This window comes from Myotis brandtii, unplaced genomic scaffold (assembly GCF_000412655.1).
Source record: "Myotis brandtii unplaced genomic scaffold, ASM41265v1 scaffold550, whole genome shotgun sequence".
In the NCBI taxonomy this organism is placed as follows: domain Eukaryota; kingdom Metazoa; phylum Chordata; class Mammalia; order Chiroptera; family Vespertilionidae; genus Myotis; species Myotis brandtii.
Window position 1 is genome coordinate 3331511 of NW_005370043.1, and position 17979 is coordinate 3349489.

The 17979-nt window shown below is 47.9% G+C and overlaps 1 protein-coding gene across 1 annotated transcript; it reads left to right on the forward strand.

Moving 5' to 3' along the window:
- The first annotated feature begins 3341 nt into the window (after positions 1-3341).
- Positions 3342-16803, forward strand: ACTR1A (ARP1 actin-related protein 1 homolog A, centractin alpha (yeast)). Its single transcript, XM_005878247.2, has 11 exons — positions 3342-3502; positions 8457-8521; positions 9586-9661; positions 10384-10509; positions 11509-11633; positions 12327-12543; positions 13236-13328; positions 13946-14120; positions 14224-14285; positions 14890-14930; positions 15019-16803. The coding sequence occupies exons 1-11, from the start codon at positions 3455-3457 to the stop codon at positions 15119-15121; spliced, it is 1131 nt and encodes a 376-aa protein (XP_005878309.1). The 5' UTR covers positions 3342-3454; the 3' UTR covers positions 15122-16803.
- Positions 16804-17979: the final 1176 nt, after the last annotated feature.

A 17979-nucleotide genomic window follows, 5' to 3' on the forward strand; every position in this document is an offset into this window, starting at 1 on the left:
GGGGCCGCGGGCCGGTGGAGAGGGCGGGGCACCGGCGCGCCCCAGCCCGGATTCCATTAGCTAATGTCTGTGCCAGTCACCGGAGCGGCGTGCCTGGGCAGTAGGTTTCTCCTCCCTCTCCCTGCGTCTGAGGCGTCCCAAAGCTCTTGGCCTCCCCCTAGTGCTAGGAGGAACCCAGGTTTAAATAGAGATGTGTCGGCATCCTTCGGAGGTGCTAGGGTCCCACAAAAGCACTGGGAAGTACGCCAACAAAGGACTTGTCACTGGTTTGCTGACACGCAACCCATATTTATTTAAACATAACCTAGAGGCCCGATGCACAAAATTCGTGCACTGGGGAGAAGGGGGTCCCTCAGCCCAGCCTGCGCTCTCTCCAAGTCCGGGAGCCCTGGGGGGGAGGGGAGGGAGAGGATGTTGAGCCTAAGCTGTTAGTCTGACATCCTTAGCACTGTGGAGGCAGGAGAGGCTCCCGCCACTGCTGCTGCCACTTGCCAGCCCCTGAGCCCAGCTTCTGGCTGAGCGGGGCTCCCTCTGTGGGAGCACACTGACCTCCAGGGGGCAGCTCCTGTGTTGAGCGTCTGCCCCCTGGTGGTCAGTGTGCATCATAGCGACCAGTCATTCTGCCCTTTGGTTGATTTGCATATTAGCCTTTTATTATATAGGATATGGCAGTGGACTGATTCATTCATCCATGTGACATTAGTGTTTTTTCTAATTGATTTCAGAGAAGGGAAAGGGGGGGAGAGAGAGAGAGAGGGAGAGAGAGAGAAACATCAATAAGAGAGAATCATTGATTGGCTGCCTCCTGCACACCCCCTACTGGGGACAGAGCCCATAACCCAGGCATGTGCTCTGACTGGGAATTAACTGTCACCTGGTTTATAGGTCAAAACTCAACCACAGAGCCACACCCTCTGGGCCATGTGACATTAGTTTTAATAGAATATAAATCTAAATGTTTCCTATGTCTTTGAATGTCCTTTGACCATATGGACTGACACACTGCCAAATTCAGGGGTCCTATGTCAAAATACCTATTTTGGAGTTCTGTCAGAAAGTAACAAGAATTGGCCTGAGGGCATGGCTCAGTGGTTGAACATCATCCTATGAACCAGGAGGTCATGGTTAGATTCCCAGTCAGAGCACATGCCTAGTGGCGGGCTCGGTCCTCAGTGTGGGTGTGCAAGAGGCAGCCAATCAATGATTCTCTCTCATCATTGATGTTTCTGTCTCTCTATCCCTCTCCCTTCCTCTCTGAAATCAATAAAAATATATTTTAAAAAAGGAAAGTTTAAAAAACAGGAAAGTAATAATTAAGTAAACTCGGATCAATTCTTAAAGTGATAATCATTTAATCAATGTTTTTAGTGATGATAATCTATTCTTTGTTGTGTTTTAGGCAGATATATGCAGATATTCATTATCTACTATGGCCCTGCCCTTCCCCATTACTCTGACTCTCTTAATGAGAGAATTTTTAATTCCTAAGGCACCAGCTTGGGAATTATTTTCCTGTTTACAATAACTTTTCAAAAAGTAATGTCTTCCACTCAATGATCTTAAAGAAATTCCAAGAGACAGGGATAGACCAGTGCTACTGACTAAAAGGGTTCCTGCAACTTGAAGCAGGGGAGGAAATAATCTAGAGAAAAATGTACTGAGCTCATTTGAAAGCAGTGACACATAACTTCTCTTCATCTCTATATTCTCATTTAGCAATGTCAATTATATACTAGTATTTCCAAGCACTAGTCTTCAGACAAATGAATGTTAGCCTGCTGCAAAGTTTACTCCTATCCAGGAAAATATACAAAAAGAAAAAAAAATGTACTTGTTTTCTAAAAGGCAACTTTTATGCAATTTAAATTATTTTCCTTTGTTCTGGTAATATGTCCTTCCCCATGTGTATTAAATTTTTTATTAGAGTGTTGATGGTGATAGATATTTATTAATGTCTTATGGAATGGCTATCATCAATAAATCAACAAATAAAAACATGATAATCAGCCCTAGCTGGTTTGGCTCAGTGGATAGAGCATCAGCCTGCCAACTGAAGGGTCCTAGGTTCGATTCTGGTCAAGGGCACATGCCCTGGTTATGGACTTGATCCCCAGTAGGGGGCATACAGGAGCAGCCGATCAATGATTCTCTCTCAGCAATGATGTTTTTATCTCCCTCTCCCTTCCTCTCTGAAATCAATAAAAAAAATTTTTTTAATGGAATTGCCTTATGACCCAGCAATTCTATTTCTGGGAATTTATCTGAAGAAACCCAAAACACTAATTTGAAAGAATATGTGCACCCCTATGTTCATTGCAGCGTTATTTACAATAGCCAAGATTTGGAAGTAGCCCAAGCTTCCATCAGTAGATGAGTGGATAAAAAGCTGTGGTACACATAGGGAAAAAAACTCAGTGGGCCCCTTTTCCTCCTCCCCACATGGGAGTCCATTCTGTGGGACTCTTTCCCTCTCCCCACGTGGGAGTCTGTACTGTCCTTCAATAAATCTCCACCTTTACTATACTAAAAAAAAAAAAAAAAAAAAGCTGTGGTACATCTACACAATGGAATACTACTGGACAGTAAAAAAGAAGGAAATCTTACCGTTTGTGACAGCATGGATGAACTGGAGAGTCCTAAGTAAAATAAGCCAGTCAGAGAAAGACAAGTGCCATATTATTTTACTCACTAGAGGCCCAGTGCATGAAATTCATGCACAGGTAGGATCTGTAGGCCTAGCCAGCAATCAGGGCCGATAGGAGCCTTCCTTCATTCTGCGCCGCCCCTTGGTGGTCAGCGCACATCATAGCGAGCGGTCAAACTCCTGGTTGGTGGAACTCCCTGGGGGACAATTTGCATATTAGCCTTTCATTATGTAGGATATGTGGAATCTAACAAACAAAATGAACTAACAAGTAAAATAGAGACTCATTGGTAGTAGGCTGACAGCTGGGGAGGGGGGTGGTGTGTGTGGAGGGATTGAGTAAAAAAGAAAAAACTCATGGACACAGATAACAGTGTGGTGATGGGGGCGTGGAGGAGGTTATAGGAGGGCTAAATGGTGATGCACGAGACTTGACTTGGGGTGGTGAACACACAATACAGTGTACAGATGACGTGTTGTAGAATTGTGCACCTGAAACTTGTATAATTTTGGTCTCCCCAATAAATTCAATCAAAAGGAAAAAAATCTGCTTCCCTTCTATTTACCCATGGAGACTACAAAACCCAGGGTACTGTGTCACTCCATCTCTTAAAACTAGGTGTGGCTCCGAAACTGCCTGGCCCTCTAACCTTAGGTGCAAGGCATGCTGGGGGTTGTAGTTCTTCGGAGGCAAGATCGGGCCGCTCCCTCTTCGCCCTGCACCGGCGGCTAGTCTGCGCATGCGTGTCAGTGGCACTAGCAGCGGACCGGGCAGGCAGTTCCTTCCTCGGAGGTAGAGATTCCTCTGCCATGGAGTCCTACGATGTTATCGCCAACCAGCCTGTTGTGATCGACAACGTGAGTTGCATCTTTCCTATCTCTAAAGGGACTTCTGCTGTCCTCCCCGAAGGGATCGCTTCCCGATGCCGCCAGCTCTTTGTCACTGGCCAGGCCTGTCAGGCGGGTTCAACCACCGCTGCCTCCGTCCTACCCCCACCCTTGGTCCGCAGGCAGGGCGGCCGGTCGGGAACCATGGGTTGGAGAGCTTTGGGGTGAATAAAGGGAAGACTTGTAGTCCGAGCCGGGTCCTTGGGCCCGGGGCTCAAGGGCCTTAACCGCTCTGTGAGCTCCCGGCACCCGCCCCTTCCCAGTTTTCGATAACTCTATTGGCTGCTTTGGCTGTCGATCTTGACCGATGACCCCGCCTCTGAGCCTTGCCGGATGAGGGCTGCCCTCTGCAGTGATTGGCTTACGCCCCTGCAGTTCTTCCGGGCCGCCATAATGTTTCTCAGTTCTAAGGGGCGGGGCGTTGCAAGAGAGCTGTTGGGATTGGCTTCCGGAACGTTCAGTGGCGGAGTCTGATGGACTAGGCCCGCCCGCGGGTGGAGAAGGGCTGTTTCCTTCTGTCCAGAGCCGGCGGCTAGGCTGTGCGTTTGGGTGGGGTCCGAGAATCTGGTGCTAGAAATGACCATAGGATTTCATTTATTTCTGTGATTATAAATCACAACGTTAATAATGGTCGAGGCTAAAAGAGTAACCAAGCAAGCAGGGACGCCTAGCTGCTGGTGAAAATAGTTGCCAGGCTCTCTGGAGCTTACGGAGGAGTTTCACGAGCACACGTTCGAATTGGATCCTCACAAAAACTGGGTGAATGGTTAAGGCAGGAAGTTTGATTCTCATTTTATAAATGAGAAAAATTGAAGTGTGAGGAATTAAAGGGAGCCCAAGGTCGCACAGTCGAGGTGCCCTACATCCAGTGCTTTATTCGTTATTCCTCTTGCTAGAACACCACGAAAAGGCACAAATAGTGACAAATGGAATTAAATACTGCTATTGTGGGCAGAGGAGGACAACTATAAAAACTGCATTTCTGTCTTCCCGTTATGGGTTTAGTGCCACCGAGATTGGTTGACCTTTTCTGTGCCCCTTCCAAGTCCCTTGAGGCAAAACTGCCAGTTCCCTGTGTCCTAAACTCACCGTCAGATCCGCTCCGTTGACTCAGCCCTTGGGACCATAGGCAAGTTAGAAGGCCCTTTCGTTTGCATCATCTCATTTAAGCTTCAGGTCTGGTAGGTGGATGGGCATGACTCTCCCAGGTGATGCAGGAACGTGAGGCCTGGAGAGGTTAAAGAACACTATTCAGACCCCCAGGTTCGTGAGTGGAGGAGCTGAGACTCAAACTGCGATCGGGTTCCAAGTTTCTCCCTTTTTTTCAAGGAAAGGTGTTTTTGTTGTTCGCTTTCCTTCTCGCTGGGAGTATGGCTCCTGACTTGAAAAGCAGGAGGTTGAGTTCAGTGAGACACCACCATTTTGGGAGAATTGTGGGGTCCCAATCAGAGCTCATGTCCGGGTTGCAGGCTCAATGGCGTGAATCGATGATTCTCTCTCATCATTGATGTTTCTCTCTCTCCCTCGCCCTTCCTCTCTCTAAAATGAATTAAAAATATATATATATTTTTAAAAACACTGTCTTTGTGGCTATGGGAGCCTAAATGTAGGAACAGTAACAATAAGAGTTTCACTGTTTGGGGGAATGTTGTGCTGCTTCAGCCCCCCTTTTTTAAAAAAAAAAAAAAAAGAGAGAGACATTAAACCTAAAGAAAAATTCAGAGCACCTACATAGCATGTGTCTACCACCCATATTTAATAAATGTTGACATTTTCCATATTTGCAGGAATGCAGACCCAGTGTTGCCAGATCTGATTTTTCAAAAGAAATTGGAAATTTTTAATGTCGTATGAGTTTCCAGTTTTTAACTGTCAGAAGTTAATGTAAAAGTAGTTTGTGGTCTATAGATACAGAAAGTAGATTAGTGGTTGACCAGGACTAGGAGTGAGAGAAGAGGGATAGAATGGAGAGTGACTGCTAATGGATACAGAGTTTCTTTGGGGGATGATGAAAAAAGTTCTAAAATTAGATTGTGGTAATGATTGCATAACTCTGTGAATATACTAAGAACCACTGGCTTATACACCTTAAATGGGTAAATTGAATTTTATCTCAATAAAGTTGTTTTTTTTAAAAGTACTTTGTGGGCCAAACATAATATGTCTTCGGGCCCAAAATGGGCCACCAATATCTTAGAATCTGAGGCTCCATCTCTTAGCATCCTTTTCCCACTTGTAAAATGGGAGACAATTAGCTTTCTTTTCAGCATGTCCAGAATAATCAGGAGAGCTTAGAATAAAGGTCACCCAAGCCATAAGGCCTATAGCCAGCAGGTACTGGGAGAGCCTTGCTAAGGGATTTGCTCTTTGTTTGCCTGCAGCAGAAGGAGAATGAATGGTCAGCAGTGGCTGGCAGCAGATTTGAGTCTTCAAAAATCCAATATTTAATGAGACTACTTTTTCAAGAAGCCTCTGCAAGGCATTCATTTACTTGGTTTTGCCACAGTGAATAGAGTGGCAGCTCATTTGCCAAGTACACAGTTCCTAGTTATAAATACTGTTAAAGAATTGATTACCTTCTTATATGATCTCATGATATGGCTTGAGCAGAACAGAGAAATGAGAAATCCTGGTGCATAACTCTGGCAACACAGAAGGAGGAAACCGTCTCCCTCAGCCCCACCCATTCTTCACCCACCTGAGGCCTGGCAGGCCAGCTCGTGGGGCTGCAGGGACAAGCTGGGTCTGGTTCCTGGGTCTTGTGCATCATTCCCAACACTGCCTTGGTCTTTTCTGCGCCACCTGTGCCTGGGGCTTCTAGCATTCCAGCTGCTCATTCAGGTTCCAATTATTAGACATCATCTGCCAATCCATTTGAGCTTGATTTTCATTTTAGTCAGCCAGCATCTATTTGAGTACCCTGCAAATGCCAGCTACTGCTGATATATAAAGTCTCTGACCTCGAGGAACTTAGGCTGAAAAGAGACAAAAATGGAAACCATAAAGTCAAATATGAGAGCAGAATGAAATGCATCTACCTAGTGGTATAGGTAATGGTGATTTTGTGAGATAATAGGAGCATAATTAATCCCACCTAGGGACTGTTCTTCAGGAGGAAGGCAGTGGTATTTGAACTGGGCCTGTTCTAGTCTTGCTAGGAAGGACAGAGAGGAAGAAATGAACCTATCATCTTAACTCTGCCTTGTCACTTAGACTCTAGTCCTTTTGCTAGTAAACATAAAATCAGATATCCAGGAAAATATTTAGAGTCTGAAGTACAGGTCTCATCTTTACTCTTCTTTTTTCAGCCTGTGCCAGGAGATCTAATGAGTCTGTTGGCATCACCACACCCAGATGAAGGCAGTGAGCAATTATAGGAAGCTTGAACCAACACGCTCCTGGAGTTGTCTTGTGCAGCACTGTTCTCACTGTCCATGCCGCTGTCCCAGAGCCCTGTGTTTGCAGGAGGATAGTTCTTCCTTCTTCCCAGTCTGCAGCTCAGTGTACAGCTGCACCTTTTCCAGGCTTCTTGCTGTTCTGCCCAGGCCGATGAGTTTGCACTTACCTCCTGTTTTCTCTCTTTTCTATTGGCAGAGGTTCTTGCTGTCTTAGAGAACTGGCTTGCTCTGCTCAACTTACTGCTTTCCCTGTCCTTCAACCACTTCTTACTCCCTGTGTTGCCAGAGTCAGGCACAAGGATGGCCCATCTCAACCCCTTTCCTCATGGAAGAGCAGAAATAAGAGACAGGGAGGGGACCAGGGATGTTGCTGGGAAGTCTTTGGTGCAGACAACCTATTTAGTGTCTCCTGATATGTTTACTGCTTGCTGTGTGGGTTCTGAAAATACCACACTCCATCCCAGGAGTAATAACCCCTGCTGACAGGCAGCAGGAAAAGGTTTGCCCCCAACTAGCTGCAAACTGTGTTGGGCTGGAAGGGCAAAGGTATCAGCTGTGGTGGTAGGAGAGCTGAGAAGGAAGAGAACAGGTTATATCTGCAAGCAATATGAAGCCTCGACAGCTGCCCTGCGTGGAGTTACTATCTGTGTGTATAGAATCAGTGTTTACTTTGGTTGGGCCCAGAGATGCTGGTGGGAGAAGTCGGGTTCTTTTCTGGGCACCCCACCCAACGTACCAAGGATTGGAGCCGCAGGATTGTAATGCTGGGTCTCTTCTCTTCTCAGACAATGCTTTAGGGCTCCTTATCATCAGGAGACCTACGAGTGAGTAGAACAAAGCAGAGTAAAAAACACAACAATAACCACAAACCCTGCAGTAAGAAGCAGACAGTGTGCGTCCCACGGCAGTGCTCATGGTGGTGTCTGTCACACACCCTGGGGGCAGGGAGAGTTCTGACATCTGGTGGTGGTGTGCCTGAGAGTCACACACTCTTCCCACCTTGGTTGTGTTCCTGAACTTGGCTGCTTTGGTGCTTCTAGCTACTTTCCTCTTCTCTCCTCAGGTTTTCTCTTTTTCTCCCCGTTATGAATATTTGGGGAGGAGGGCGGTATTTTGGGGGGATCAAACCATTTTATTGAGGACCTTTAGGGGACGGTTGAAACCTGAGGAGGACAGTGAAATCTGGCATTCTCAGCCCACCGGGATCTCCCAGCTTCTCAGCCACCAAAAAGCTATTAACATTATTTTAATGCCAAAAGTAAAACATGTTCAGTGTAGAAAAGTCAAAGAGTACAGAAAAATCAATTGATACTCTGAGTATACAGTGAAAGTTCTCACCCTCTCCAGTCCTACTTCCTTCCCTTTGGCATGCATTCACTGTACAAATGCTTATATAAATAGATATATCATATACAACCCTAAGGTCTCTCACTTTTTAAAATAAAAATAGAACCATATACATGTTGTATGATATAAATCTCTTGTTTTTGTGATACTTCTGACTTTTCTTTCTCCTTTCTCCTCAGGGATCCGGTGTGATTAAAGCTGGTTTTGCTGGTGATCAGATCCCCAAATACTGTTTTCCAAACTAGTAAGTCATTCTGTAACTTAGTCAGAAGCTTGAGAAGGTTGTCAGCTTTGTTACAGGCTCAGCCCTCCATCTTTTAGGGAGAAGGGATCTGTCATTCAGGTCAGTCTTGGTACTCAAGCAAAGGACAGGAGCTGGCTTTTGGAGGAAGCTAAGGAAACAGCCTACATAGTACAATTTGAGAGGCACTGGCAGATTTTTATCTGATGCCAAAAATGTTCTCATCAGTAACTCATTGCTTTGGGTGACTCCCTCTTCATGGAGCCCTTTTTCTAAAATTCTCCTAGCACCCAGGATGGGGTTAACCATGAAACCATACCTCCAACCTTAGTGAGAATGAGTTCTCAGGACTTTCCTCCTAAGGCAGAGAGACTGCAGGCAAGAGAAGGGCACGGGCGCCTGGGGAAGGTCTTAAAGCGGGAGAAAAAGAAAAAAGCCATCTGCCCTAGCCGGGTGGTTCAGCTGGTTGGAGTGTCGACCCATACATCAAAAGGTCGCGGGTTTGATCCCTCGTCAGGGCGTGTACTGGAGGCAACTAATCAGTGTCTCTCTCTAACATCGATGTTTCTCTCTCTCCCTCCCTTTTTCTCTAAAAATCAATAAAAATGTTTCCGTGGGTAAGGATTAAAAGAAAAGAAAGAAGGCCATCTGTCATAGGTATAATAGCATAGTTTTATTGAGTAGAAGGCCTGGGCAGAGGGCTACGGAGACTAAAATCTTTTGAGTTAACCATTCATTTAGAAATTGTTTTCTTGTCTCTCTTGGTCTGCACATACATTGGGGAAGGAGAAGAACTAGAGGTATAGAATCCTCTAAAATTTGTTTTAATAACTTATAATATAAAAATAATACACACATAACTTAATACATGTTCATTATAGAAATTATGGGAAATGCAGAAAAGGAGAAATAAGAAAATCAAAATCAACTGTAACTTCCCTCCTTAAAGATAATCACAGTAGCATTGAGTATATTTCTTCCTAAGTCTATGCCTCTATACCTCCTTCCTGTGTTCTGTCATGTGTTGTGAAATGAAAAGTGATGGTCCTCCCCACTTTCTTTTGTAGTGTGGGCAGACCCAAGCACGTTCGTGTCATGGCAGGAGCCCTCGAAGGTGACATCTTCATTGGCCCCAAAGCTGAGGTAATTCCCACTCCTCAAGCTAACAGAGGACCTTCTTTAGTCCCCACATGGACAGTGTCCCAGCAGAGGGACATAGCGATGAGTAAAAGGAGCGATTTCGTCTTAAAATCTCCCCTTCAGTTCTCTTATCCTAGGCCTCATCCATTTCTTTCTTCCAGGAGCAGCTTCTGGTTTTGGAAAGAAAACCCTAATTTGTGAAACAGAGAGCAGTCTAGGAAACAGAGCTTCTGCCTTCCTTTTGGATTCTGTCACTACCTTGCCAATGATCAAAATGACTGGCATGGTTATTTTTTGGCAAAAGGGATTGGGCGTAGATCCTGGCTGGGGTACCCTGGGGATGAGTTCATTAACAGTTTGGCAGAGCCCTCAGGCAGCCTCTAGAAGCAGAACAACAGAATCGTAGTTGCCAGCCTTGGCTCTCAGTGCTGAGGCCCAGAGGTGAGGGCCAGGAGATTATGTCCTGGGATCAGGCAATGAAGAGGGTGTCTCCTGTCACTTGCCCTGAGGACACCCAAGGGTCCATGGAAATGCAGAAGCCCTCTAATTTGCCCGCTGATTGGGCAGTGAGAGCATTCTGCAGCTGTGCAGTTGGAGATTTGGAGAATGAATGGGTACCCGCCCTTAGCCCTAGGTGAGGACTGTGGGGTGGGAACTCGCAGGGTTCACTGGCCAGCTCAGCTGAGAGACTGGCTGCTGCTGTAAGTCCTGCTCTCTGTCCCCAGGAGCACCGAGGGCTGCTCTCCATCCGTTATCCCATGGAACATGGCATTGTCAAGGACTGGAACGACATGGAGCGCATCTGGCAGTATGTCTATTCTAAGGACCAGCTGCAGACTTTCTCAGAGGAGGTGAGGGTTCTGTGTGCGGGGCAGCCCTGCAGAGAGTGCAGAGCTCGTCAGACCCTACCCCAGAGATGAGGACGATGACAATAGCTGCCAAGAGTATCTGTCTTAATTATGTACCAGGCATCAGACCTTGTGCTTTTTAGACATGTTTGCATTTCATCTTCACACCATTCCTATGAGGTGTGGGTAGTATTCTCTCTAGTTTACAAACAGGGGAACAAGTTCAGAAAAGCCAAGTAGTGTTTCCAGGATCACCCAATGAATAAAATAAAGCTGGGATTCATAGCTGCCAAGAGTATCTGTCTTAATTATGTACCAGGCATCAGCAGACCTTGTGCTTTTTAGACATGTTTGCATTTCATCTTCACACCATTCCTATGAGGTGTGGGTAGTATTCGCTCTAGTTTACAAACAGGGGAACAAGTTCAGAAAAGCCAAGTAGTGTTTCCAGGATCACCCAATGAATAAAATAAAGCTGGGATTCAAACCCACATCTTTCAGATTTCAGAGCACATACTCTAACTTCTAAGGAGTAACTCTCCACTCAGAAATACCGAGGAATGTGCACACTAGGTGGACCAGAATTTCCAGGGGAGAGATATGTTCTGATTTTTTAAAAGTACATTCAATTTTAAAATTTAACTTTCTGTTTTGAAAAAAATTTAAACTATGTTTATCATAATAATTCCAATAGCTTATTAGCAAAATCTTCTTGACAACTGGAGATATATATATAGTAGATACAGGGATGTAAGAATCATGGAAGAAAAGAAAGGAGTAAAGAGGTGGAGGTGAGGTCAGAATGAGACTTTAAAGGGGGCATGATTTTGGAAAGTTGAGGATCTGACTTGGGCCGGGGTAAGTGATAGTCCAGCTTGTCTTTTTTTTTGGAGAGAGACCAACGAAGGTCCCCTGGCCAGCCACACACGGGCTTCTCCGCCAGCACTAATGAGGGGTGGGCATCTGGCCTCACCTGATTGCTGTCTGGGCATTTTTCACCAGCATCCTGTGCTCCTGACAGAGGCGCCTTTAAACCCACGGAAAAACCGAGAACGAGCTGCTGAAGTTTTCTTTGAGACCTTCAATGTGCCAGCCCTTTTCATCTCCATGCAAGCTGTGCTCAGCCTGTGAGTAGCAGCCTGGCTGGCGAGCCTGGCCCCTGAGGGGAAAGCAGTTCCTTTGGCATTCCTATGGGGCAAAATACCAGCTAAAATAGGCTGCCATTTTAGAGTTCGCCAGCTTGACTTCCCCCAGTTCACTCCATTCCTTGTCCTCCCAACACAAAGGCAGAGTGTCAACTGCTAATTATGAAACATTGTGAGGTCCCCACCCCCTCATACCACAGAAGTATATGTCTGTCTCCTTCTCTACCAAAAGAGAAAAAGACTAAGGACAGACCTAGAGAATCATGTGGGAGAAAAGCTAGTTTTTGTGGAAGTGAAAATATTCTTATTTTCCTTTACTTGTGTACTTTCCCTGCCTAGCCCTGTGGGCATTTGAGGTTTTTCCTCTTGTCTGAGAGTAAAATCTGCCCCTCAGGCTGGGTCCATGAACCGGTTGAAGGCCAGGCATCTCTTGAGATTGGAAGGCCTGCTCTTCTGGGCGTGGGCAGGGAGCTTGGAGAGGCTCAGCTCCTCTCCTTCAGGTCTTTGAAGGCTTGTTTCAGTGCTCAGGCATCCTTAGTACTCAGTCCAGTTTCAGGGCCCTGGAGAAAGGCAGGCCCCAGCTTTAGTTCAGCTGACATTGAACTTTAAAAGAAGTAAGTTTTTGCCCAGAGTGAGGAGACAGGCGTGAGTGACGGTTTGCCCCCTTTGCTTCAGTTATGCCACAGGCAGGACCACAGGAGTGGTGCTGGATTCTGGGGATGGCGTCACCCATGCTGTGCCCATTTATGAGGGCTTTGCCATGCCTCACTCAATCATGCGCATCGACATCGCTGGCCGAGACGTCTCTCGCTTCCTTCGCCTCTACCTGCGTAAGGAGGGCTATGATTTCCACTCATCCTCAGAGTTTGAGATTGTCAAGGCCATAAAAGAAGTGAGTGTTGCCTCGTGGGCCCAGGGATGGGCTAGGGAATGGGAACGGAGCATCCAGGACCTCAGGACCTGGAGTGAAGAGGTGAAGCTCCCGTCCTAGGGGTCTGGGCCAGGCCTCCTGACAGCTGTGAGATCTCCAGCTGGGCCCCCGACACACTCACCTTCCCACAGAGCTACCATTTTGTAGGGGACAGGGAGCTGCTTCTGTTTCTTAAGTTGGGTGATGGGTACACTGGTCATTATGTTTTTCAGACCTTATGTACAAATTACATGTTCTTTCCATCCTTGAGGAATTCAGAATACATTTATCTTTTAAGTAAACTGAGTCCTCCGGCACCTGTGGCGGTGGGGTAACCTCTGAGCTGGGTAGTGGGACCCAGAACCATATGAGCAGTAGAAGAAAGATGCCTGAGTCTGGACTAAGAGTAGGCTGTGTTCTCAGACCCAGATCCAGGGAACCACGTTTCCACACTTGCCCACCAGGAAGGTGGAATAGGTGGGAACTCACATCCTAAATGCCATCTGGTGGATGCCAACGAAATCTCCCTGCTCCTGCTGTAGGGCAGCAGCTCTCACGACCTTTAGGGCAATCACTGGGATGGCAGATTGCTGCAGCAGCACGTCAGTCTGCAGGGACTCTGACCAGGTAGGTGCCAGGTTTCCTGCCTGCCTGACTCGTGCTTGGTTCTGCAGAGAGCCTGCTACCTATCCATAAACCCCCAGAAGGATGAGACACTAGAGACGGAGAAGGCTCAGTACTACCTGCCCGATGGCAGCACCATTGAGGTAGGCGTCCGAACCTGTGCCCTCAGGCCCCCAAAAGCTCTGGGCCTGTACAGAACTCTTCATGGGGAGGCGGGAGTCAGATGTGCCCGTCTTTGTCAGCCCTGCCTGGAGCAGTAGAGCTCTTGAGCAGCACCATCTCCTGCCCAGCGGTGTGTGCCAGGGACTTTGCTTCTCTTGTGTGGAGAGGAGGCACCAGAGGCATTTTCCTGGGTCAGGATAGGATCAGGAAGAGGGTGGTTAGTGCGGCCCTAACTACTTGAGCACAGCATAGGCTGAGTTGCCTCTCCCCAGACCTCCATTGATTGGAAGAAGTTTTTATGAGTGAATGAGTCCATGTATTAATGCCAAAGGTCTCTTGGCTGGATAATGCCAGAGCTAGGATTAAACAGAGGAGCTTCCTCTCTCTAGTTTCCTGGGAGCCCTGTTTCTTTTTGTTCCCTGTTTGTTCCCAAGAACCCTATCTTTGTTCCTTGAGACCTTGACATCTGAGGTCTTTCCTAAGCCTGGACTTCATAGCCACCTGCTTACTAAGAGGTGGACACAGGGGCCTCTTCCATCCCCCTTCCCAGAGACCTCGGCCCCCGTTCCACCTCTGAAGCTGGCCCTCCACCCTGCAGATTGGTCCTTCCCGATTCCGGGCACCTGAGCTTCTGTTCAGGCCAGACCTGATCGGCGAGGAGAGTGAGGGCATCCACGAGGTGCTGGTGTTTGCCATCCAGAAGTCTGACATGGACCTGAGGCGCACGCTTTTCTCTAACATTGTCCTCTCAGGAGGCTCCACCCTGTTCAAAGGTTGGTCTTTGCTCTCGGGGCCCTTCCCCAGAAAGCTTCCAGATCCTGCTGGGCCCAGATGCCCAGAGAATTGACCTGAGATTCTCCTTTCTTGCCCATTCAGGTTTTGGTGACAGGCTACTGAGTGAAGTGAAGAAACTGGCTCCGAAAGATGTGAAGATCAGGGTAGGACCATGGTGCAGGCTAGGGCTGGGTGGAACTGGCTTCCAAGGGTCCATAGTGCCATATGGTGTGGCCCCCTTTCCAGCTCTGCCCAAGCTTTTCAGGCAGCCAGGGCTCCACAGGTACTGCCAGATGCTCCCACTTCCACACTGACCCTGAGGTCTGCCAGAGTGGAGGGCCCGTTCTCACTCTCCATCCTCTCAAAGGGGGGCAGTTCTAATACCCAGATGACGCTGGGTGCTAGGCTCAAGGCCCCCGTGTGGTCTTCCAGGGAAACTGGCATTAATAGGAGATTGACTTTTGCTACTCCCCTGTGACAGTCCAACATCTTAGTGACTGCCGAGGGGAGCTAGCCTGCCTGAGAAAGGAGGGGTTCTAAGTGAAGGAGTGTGGTTCCTGCAATGGCATCTTGCCCCCAGATAGCCCCAGCCTTTCTGGGAATTGTACTTAGGGCGAGAGACCACAGGGTCCAGCAGGTCCACTTGGTCTGTTGTGTGAAATGCGTCCACTGCCTTGGATGGTGAGAATTAGCCATAAAGAAGAGTTGGAAGGAAAAGTGAGAGGGGAGGGTGAACGTCTCAGATTCCTCTTTCTGTTCCCCTTGCAGATATCTGCTCCTCAGGAGAGACTGTATTCCACATGGATCGGGTGAGTAGTTCAGGGGATAAGAGTGGAATAGGAAGCAAATACCCACGCTCTTTTCTCACAGTGTTCCTCTGGATTCCCTCTACTCCAGGGGCTCTATCCTCGCCTCCCTGGACACCTTTAAGAAGATGTGGGTCTCCAAGAAGGAATACGAGGAAGACGGTGCCCGATCCATCCACAGGAAAACCTTCTAATGCTGGGACATCATCTTCATCTTTCTCTGAAGTTAACTCCACTTTAAAACTCGCTTTCTTGAGTCGGAGTGTTTGCGAGGAACTGCCTGTGTGTGTGTGTGTGTGTGTGTGGATGTGTGGGTACAAGTATGTGCACCTATGCGAGTGCCGTGTGGCCCAGGGATCCCAGGGCCCAGAAAGGACGATGAACTACCCACAATGGTGATAGCCTGAGGCCTGGGGTTGACCACTAACTGGCCCCTGACAGGAAAGAATGCTGGCAGGGGGCCCCATTCCTTCGACTACTGGGCCTTTGTCTGGCTGTGTGGGACTATGTTTACTACCTACCATAGGGACACCGAGGGAGGTAGATCTAACCCCAGGGAGACCTTGCTGCTGCCCATCCTAGGCTGGTTAAACCCCACCCCCACCCCATCCCCAGGGTGCCCTGAGGCCCAAGGCAGCTTCTGCCTTCCTTGTTCATCATTCTGTTCTTGATGCCTCTTGATCATGGATTGAGGACCGGAACTGGGGTTGAGTTCTATCTGGTTTTGATTGCAGTTTGGGTTGGGAGGCTGGAAAGGAGAGGGCAGGATGCTCTTAACTTTATCTGGGGGACAGGACCACACTGGGCATTTGAGGAGGGCAGGAGTAGTGCTACTTTTGATTGGCGGCAGAGTTAAAATTCCAATCCCAAGCCCCATCCAGGGGATCTTGGGAGAGCTTAAGGAGCCTGTTGGCTCCAGGCCATTACTTACTTTTCATCCATCCTTGGGCAATGCCATCTTCAAACAATGTTATTTATTTGTTTGTTCAGTATGGGAACTGGAGAGAGGGAGCTTATTGCCTCCTGCCCACCAGTCACCCTGTTCACACTAATGTTTACAGCATCTAAGCTTAGCATGGCCTCCAGGGCCCCACCACTCCCTGCTAAGGGTGAACTGACAGTATCCATAGGCTGAGGCCATTTGGGATCTGAGGTTGCACTCAAAGTCACTCCCACAGCCTTTCTCCCTCTCCCACTTGCTCACTGCCCTGGAATCCACAGGCTGGTTGCTGATTGGATTTTTCTGAAACAGGTGGTAGAATCACTCCTTGGCAGAGGCCCTAGCAAAGGAGGGGTGTTGGGGGATCTAGCGCCCTTAGGATTGGAGGAAGCCGCAATGAACCAAGTTGCCTTTTCCCACTCTAGCTGACCTGAGGGGCTAGGTAGTAGAGATGAGAAGGTCCCCTCTGGGCTGATATTGTGCCATTCTTGACTCTGGACATGAGTAGTTAGGGAGGGAGGAGGCCAGACCCAGGTGCCAGGAACTGGTGGGCTCAGGCTCATCTCTGGTCCAGTGGGGCCAAGCACGTACTCTGTACTGGGCTGGCCTAGCAGTGGTCCACAGGCCCTTCAGCCCGATGGCACAAAGCTGGGACTGGCCAGTGTTCACCGGCACCCTCACTTGACACCAAGATCTGCCCCAATCCCAGATTCAGGCAGTCTTCCCATGCCATCCAACGATGAAAGGCCCTTCTGGGTGTGGGCCACAGCAGCAGGTGTGTGTGAAAGCGATGTTGCGGCCCGCGGACTGCAGTGTGCTTAACCAGTTCACCTCCCTTCTTTTAGCCCAAGCCTGTCCTTCACACAGCCTTGCACAAACCACGTTGCCTGGTGGGGCCCAGTGTACTTAAATAAAGTCCTTCCAATAGACACGTCAGCTGGCCTCTGTCTGCTGGGAGGGAAGAGGGAGGAGCCGAGGTCCCCCGAATCTGAGGCCTCATCGTCCTCTAGAGGGCACTGTTGCCCCAGCCAAATTTGGCCATCTTTAGCCCAAGTGCCAGCCTGTCAAGCCTGTGGGTGGGACTCCACCCAAATGAGGGGAGCAGCATCTGACATCCTAAGTCAGAGGCTCTCAAAACTTCCGTGTGTGTAAGAAGCTCAAGAGCTTATTAAAATTCGGTTCCTGAGGCCCATGCTCAGATATTCTGAGTAATCAGTTCTCCATTTTAATTCTAAATACTTGGGGGGAAATTGCCCTTCACTTTACAAATGTTAACCCATTTGATCCAACAACCTATATAGTATATTTTTATCATCCACTTTATAGATGAGGAAATAGAGCCACAGAGAGATCACATAATTTCCCAAAGCTAGGATTTGAACCCAGGCTATGTAGCCCTAGAGCAGTGATGGCGAACCTTTTGAGCTCGGCGTGTCAGCATTTTGAAAAACTCTAACTTAACTCTGGTGCCGTGTCACATATAGAAATTTTTTGATATTTGCAACCATAGTAAAACAAAGACATATTCTTTATATTTATTTTATATATTTAAATGCCATTTAACAAAGAAAAATCAACCAAAAAAATGAGTTCGCATGTCACCTCTGACACGCGTCATAGGTTCACCATCACTGCCCTAGAGCCTGCATTCTTAGGCACTATGAGGCCCTCAACAAACCATTGGCCTAGAACAGTGGTCGGCAAACTGCAGCTCGCGAGCCACATGCAGCTCTTTGGCCCCTTGAGTGTGGCTCTTCCTAAGCCTTAGGAGTACCCTAATTAAGTTAATAACAACATACCTACCTATATAGTTTAAGTTTAAAAAATTTGGCTCTCAAAAGAAATTTCAATCGTCGTACTGTTGAAATTTGGCTCTATGAGTTTGCCGACCACTGGCCCAGAGCAGTGGTTCTTAATCAGGTCAGTTTTGCCCTCCATATACATTTGCCAATGCCTGGAAGTATCTGGTTGTCATAATGGGGGGGGGGGGGGGAGTAAAGGGGGCGCTGTTACTGGCATCTAAGCAGAGGCCAGGGCTGCCAAGGCCTAGAACACAGGTAAAATCACCACAGAGCTTTCCAAAACCCCAGACCCATGAAAGCAGAACCTTGG

Coding starts and splice junctions, on each gene's coding strand:
- ACTR1A (XM_005878247.2), top strand. CDS start 3,455: ATGGAGTCCTACGATGTTATCGCCAACCAGCCTGTTGTGATCGACAAC. Junction 3,503..8,456: donor AGCCTGTTGTGATCGACAAC/GTGAGTTGCATC, acceptor CTTTCTCCTCAG/GGATCCGGTGTGATTAAAGC. Junction 8,522..9,585: donor AAATACTGTTTTCCAAACTA/GTAAGTCATTCT, acceptor TTTCTTTTGTAG/TGTGGGCAGACCCAAGCACG.